This window comes from Euprymna scolopes, chromosome 36, assembly GCF_053919585.1.
Source record: "Euprymna scolopes isolate OS-2025 chromosome 36, ASM5391958v1, whole genome shotgun sequence".
Classification (NCBI taxonomy): domain Eukaryota; kingdom Metazoa; phylum Mollusca; class Cephalopoda; order Sepiida; family Sepiolidae; genus Euprymna; species Euprymna scolopes.
This window is the reverse complement of record NC_136517.1, coordinates 28,939,863-28,945,862: the sequence shown is the minus strand read 5'-3', so window position 1 is coordinate 28,945,862 and position 6,000 is coordinate 28,939,863. Positions and strand designations below refer to the sequence as shown.

Sequence of the window (6,000 nt, the reverse complement as noted above, 5' to 3'; positions counted from 1 at the left end):
ATGATTGATTGGGTAAGGAGTATATGTTAGTCAATCCAAAGTGCTCAATATCTTTGATAGACCAGGTATTACACAGAAAAAAAAAATAACAGCATTCTGTTTTGCTTGTGTTATGTTGATTAATGGGACTATTATTTTCATCTTGGGTGTTATTACCACAACGTTTTGGTCGCTACAACCTACAACCTTCTTCGGGTGTTGAGAACATGCTTCTTTTTCTCTACTAGGGAAAAGAGGGTTGGCTCTGCATTACAAGAATTCGAACCGTGGGTTTGAGGGTGTGTCCAGAGATCATAAAGAAGGTTAAATCTTCAGGAGTCACTAAGACATTTTTTAAAGGTTTTCCTATGACTCAATTTTTTGGGATATCTATACTAATTGTTAATATTAGTGAAAGAAATATGCATGGGTATCAATCCTCTGTTTCGTAAACATTTTTTTAATGTATTTCCTTGTGATGTAATCAACCTGAGAGAGCAATTGCCCTCATTGGGAAACTTTAGACCCCCCCCCAGAGGCCCGAGGAGGGCTGAATAGCTATACTAAGATAGCTTTTGACTGATCCCGGGTAACGGCAGGTGCCCCGGGAATCTAGGGTGGATAAATATAGATATATTTTAATTCATTATCAAAATAGATATATTTGCTTTTTGATGGGAAAACCTGAGATATTTTGTTATTTGAAAAAACTTAACAACAGGAAATGTGAGGATGTTAGAAGAACATATTGTACTGGCTGAGTGATGGGTGGTGACCTTAAAGTTATGGGATTTTAATCTTGAATTGAATCTCTGATCAGGGTTGAATCGCACACCTGCAGTTGGAGTTTAGCGTAATTTGATTGGCTAGGGAGAATTTCAACCCCAACCACATCGAGTCGATACGCTCAAAAATTAGTCAGATTATTTTTTGATTCCAAGGGGCACAGATTATGTGGAGACCGCTGTTCCCTGAAGACGTGACTCCTCTTCCTCCTTATCCACTCGTCTGACGCTGTCTGTGAAAAGATTTGAGATGTTGAAAAAAACTTACTAAGAACTGAATGATATTTGTAAAAACATTTGTACATAAGTTTGTGAAATTAATTCTGTAGAATAGAATTCATGAGTCTGTTTTTCTTCCTGTCTGCAGCTTTGATATTCGCTTTCAGCATACAGGATTCAATGTAATAACCCTCACAGAAGGACCAGACGATACGAGCCGAGAGTTCCAGATAAACAGGGGTCCTAGCCAAGCTTCATCAGTGTGGAGTTACACTTTATAGCATATTTTTATTTTTGTCTTTTTTAAATTTAAATTTCTTTTTACTGAATTTAGCATGTCTTGCATTTTTAGAAATTTTACTAGATTATCTATGTTTTATGGTCATCTTCAATTTTTTTAGCATGTATGTACTTTTTTATCATGTCAACTTTTTAGTGTGCATTTAATTTTTTTTATCATGTCCTTTTGCTTATCTTTAAATTTTAGTATGCTTTTTTGTTTATCCATTTAAAAGCATGTCTAAATTTTTGGCATGTCTGATTTTTTTAGCATGTTTTTGATATATATATTTTTAGCATGTTTTTGATTACCGTGACGGAGAAATTTTCGGATGTGTCGCTGATGTTGGTTGGATCACTGGGCACAGTTATGTTGTTTACGGCCCATTATGTAACGGAGCAACTACGCTGCTATTTGAGAGCACACCTACTTACCCAAACCCAGGTGAGGCCGAATTCTTCACATTTATTCCTAACTAGTGTTGGTGCCCGGCATTGCCCGGGTGTTTGTAGGTGCGTAAAAAAAGAAAAAAAGTGTTAGTAGGCAGGCAGGCTGGAACTCGTGACGCAAAAGTGAAGGTGTCATAAAAAAGGGGTAGTAGCGAGGGGGGGGGCAAAAATCAAAACAACAGTCGGCAGCCTATGTGGAGAGAGGTATTAATAAAACAAGTGGTAGTAGGCAGGAAGGCAGGCTCGAACCCGTGACACGAAGGCGGAAAAAAAAGCGAAAGAAAATCTGACATGCTACCGACGCGCCATCATCCGACCAGAAGTTCGCAACACTCAAATTAAGTCAAGTCCATCAAACCGGACGATACAATGACTTGCAAAAATAGTGACGCAAAAAAAAAAAATTACCAATCCCTGAAGAAAACCATTTCGGATTTTAGCATATGGAAGATTTAATCTACGACTTAAAATTGGAATGGAAAAGAAAGCAGAAAGCTTGAAGAACAAAGCAAAAAAGATAAAAGAGACAATTTGCAATGTTTTAATTTTCTCTTTATCTTTATTATGAGAATTTCACATTTTTGGAATGTTTTAATTTTCTCTTTATTTAAGGTTTTTATCATAGAAATCCGGCCAAAAATACATCAGGAATACATAATGACACTAGTATTGCCAAGTAAACCTATTAAATAGTGCATAAAGTAAAACGCCCTAAAATAGGCAAAACCTCATAGGTCCGCGTACATGAGAATTTTCAATTTTTGCAATGTTTTAATTTTCTCTGTATTTAACGTTTTTATCATAAAAATCCGGCCAAAAATACATCGGAAATACATAATGACACTAGTATTGCCAAGTAAACTTATTAAATAGTGCATAAAGTAAAACGCCCAAAAATAGGCAAAACCTCATAGGTCCGCGTACATGAGAATTTTCAATTTTTGCAATGTTTTAATTTTCTCTTTATTTAAAGTTTTTATCATAAAAATCCGGCCAAAAATAAATCAGGAATACATAATGACACTAGTATTGCCAAGTAAACTTATTAAATAGTGCATAAAGTAAAACGCCCTAAAATAGGCAAAACCTCATAGGTCCGCGTACATGAGAATTTTCAATTTTTGCAATGTTTTAATTTTCTCTTTATTTAAGGTTTTTATCATAGAAATCCGGCCAAAAATACATCGGAAATACATAATGACACTAGTATTGCCAAGTAAACTTATTAAATAGTGCATAAAGTAAAATGCCCTAAAATAGGCAAAACCTCATAGGTCCGCGTACATGAGAATTTTCAATTTTTGCAATGTTTTAATTTTCTCTTTATTAAAGGTTTTTATCATAAAAATCCGGCCAAAAATAAATCAGGAATGCATAATGACACTAGTATTGCCAAGTAAACTTATTAAATAGTGCATAAAGTAAAACGCCCTAAAATAGGCAAAACCTCATAGGTCCGCATACATGAGAATTTTCAATTTTTGCAATGTTTTAATTTTCTCTTTATTTAAGGTTTTTATCATAGAAATCCGGCCAAAAATACATCGGAAATACATAATGACACTAGTATTGCCAAGTAAACTTATTAAATAGTGCATAAAGTAAAACGCCCTAAAATAGGCAAAACCTCATAGGTCCGCGTACATGAGAATTTTCAATTTTTGCAATGTTTTAATTTTCTCTTTATTTAAGGTTTTTATAATAGAAATCCGGCCAAAAGTACATCAGAAATACATAATGACACTAGTATTGCCAAGTAAACTTATTAAATAGTGCATAAAGTAAAACGCCCTAAAATAGGCAAAACCTCATAGGTCCGCGTACATTAGAATTTTCAATTTTTGCAATGTTTTAATTTTCTCTTTATTTAAGGTTTTTATCATAGAAATCCGGCCAAAAATACATCAGGAATACATAATGACACTAGTATTGCCAAGTAAACTTATTAAATAGTGCATAAAGTAAAACGCCCTAAAATAGGCAAAACCTCATAGGTCCGCGTACATGAGAATTTTCAATTTTTGCAATGTTTTAATTTTCTCTTCATTTTGGTTTTTATCATAGAAATCCGGCCAAAAATACATCAGGAATACATAATGACACTAGTATTGCCAAGTAAACTTATTAAATAGTGCATAAGTAAAACACCCTAAAATAGGCAAAACCTTATAGGTCCGCGTACATGAGAATTTTCAATTTTTGCAATGTTTTAATTTTCTCTTTATTTAAGGTTTTTATCATAGAAATCCGGCCAAAAATACATCAGGAATACATAATGACACTAGTATTGCCAAGTAAACTTATTAAATAGTGCATAAAGTAAAACGCCCTAAAATAGGCAAAACCTCATAGGTCCGCGTACATGAGAATTTTCAATTTTTGCAATGTTTTAATTTTCTCTTTATTTAAGGTTTTTATCATAGAAATCCGGCCAAAAATACATCGGAAATACATAATGACACTAGTATTGCCAAGTAAACTTATTAAATAGTGCATAAAGTAAAACGCCCTAAAATAGGCAAAACCTCATAGGTCCGCGTACATGAGAATTTTCAATTTTTGCAATGTTTTAATTTTCTCTTTATTTAAGGTTTTTATCATAGAAATCCGGCCAAAAATACATCGGAAATATATAATGACACTAGTATTGCCAAGTAAACTTATTAAATAGTGCATAAAGTAAAACGCCCTAAAATAGGCAAAACCTCATAGGTCCGCGTACATGAGAATTTTCAATTTTTGCAATGTTTTAATTTTCTCTTTATTTAAGGTTTTTATCATAGAAATCCGGCCAAAAATACATCAGGAATACATAATGACACTAGTATTGCCAAGTAAACTTATTAAATAGTGCATAAGTAAAACACCCTAAAATAGGCAAAACCTTATAGGTCCGCGTACATGAGAATTTTCAATTTTTGCAATGTTTTAATTTTCTCTTTATTTAAGGTTTTTATCATAAAAATCCGGCCAAAAATACATCAGGAATACATAATGACACTAGTATTGCCAAGTAAACTTATTAAATAGTGCATAAAGTAAAACGCCCTAAAATAGGCAAAACCTCATAGGTCCGCGTACATGAGAATTTTCAATTTTTGCAATGTTTTAATTTTCTCTTTATTTAAGGTTTTTATCATAGAAATCCGGCCAAAAATACATCGGAAATATATAATGACACTAGTATTGCCAAGTAAACTTATTAAATAGTGCATAAAGTAAAACGCCCTAAAATAGGCAAAACCTCATAGGTCCGCGTACATGAGAATTTTCAATTTTTGCAATGTTTTAATTTTCTCTTTATTTAAGGTTTTTATCATAGAAATCCGGCCAAAAATACATCGGAAATACATAATGACACTAGTATTGCCAAGTAAACTTATTAAATAGTGCATAAAGTAAAACGCCCTAAAATAGGCAAAACCTCATAGGTCCGCGTACATGAGAATTTTCAATTTTTGCAATGTTTTAATTTTCTCTTTATTTAAGGTTTTTATCATAGAAATCCGGCCAAAAATACATCGGAAATACATAATGACACTAGTATTGCCAAGTAAACTTATTAAATAGTGCATAAAGTAAAACGCCCTAAAATAGGCAAAACCTCATAGGTCCGCGTACATGAGAATTTTCAATTTTTGCAATGTTTTAATTTTCTCTTTATTTAACGTTTTTATCATAAAAATCCGGCCAAAAATAAATCAGGAATACATAATGACACTAGTATTGCCAAGTAAACTTATTAAATAGTGCATAAAGTAAAACGCCCTAAAATAGGCAAAACCTCATAGGTCCGCGTACATGAGAATTTTCAATTTTTGCAATGTTTTAATTTTCTCTTTATTTAAGGTTTTTATCATAGAAATCCGGCCAAAAATACATCGGAAATACATAATGACACTAGTATTGCCAAGTAAACTTATTAAATAGTGCATAAAGTAAAATGCCCTAAAATAGGCAAAACCTCATAGGTCCGCGTACATGAGAATTTTCAATTTTTGCAATGTTTTAATTTTCTCTTTATTAAAGGTTTTTATCATAAAAATCCGGCCAAAAATACATCGGAAATATATAATGACACTAGTATTGCCAAGTAAACTTATTAAATAGTGCATAAAGTAAAACGCTCTAAAATAGGCAAAACCTCATAGGTCCGCATACATGAGAATTTTCAATTTTTGCAATGTTTTAATTTTCTCTTTATTTAAGGTTTTTATCATAGAAATCCGGCAAAAAATACATCGGAAATACATAATGACACTAGTATTGCCAAGTAAACTTATTAAAT

The 6,000-nt window shown here is 32.6% G+C and overlaps 1 protein-coding gene across 2 annotated transcripts in view; it reads left to right on the top strand.

The window, feature by feature from the left end:
• The window catches only part of LOC145260403 (acetyl-coenzyme A synthetase 2-like, mitochondrial), a 321,081-nt gene that overhangs the window by 72,040 nt on the left and 243,041 nt on the right, over positions 1-6,000 (top strand). For both annotated transcript variants that reach the window (XM_080118377.1, XM_080118378.1), the window contains exon 6: positions 1,560-1,707. In XM_080118377.1, the coding sequence (XP_079974503.1) occupies positions 1,560-1,707 (148 nt within the window). The remainder of the gene's footprint in view (positions 1-1,559; positions 1,708-6,000) is intronic.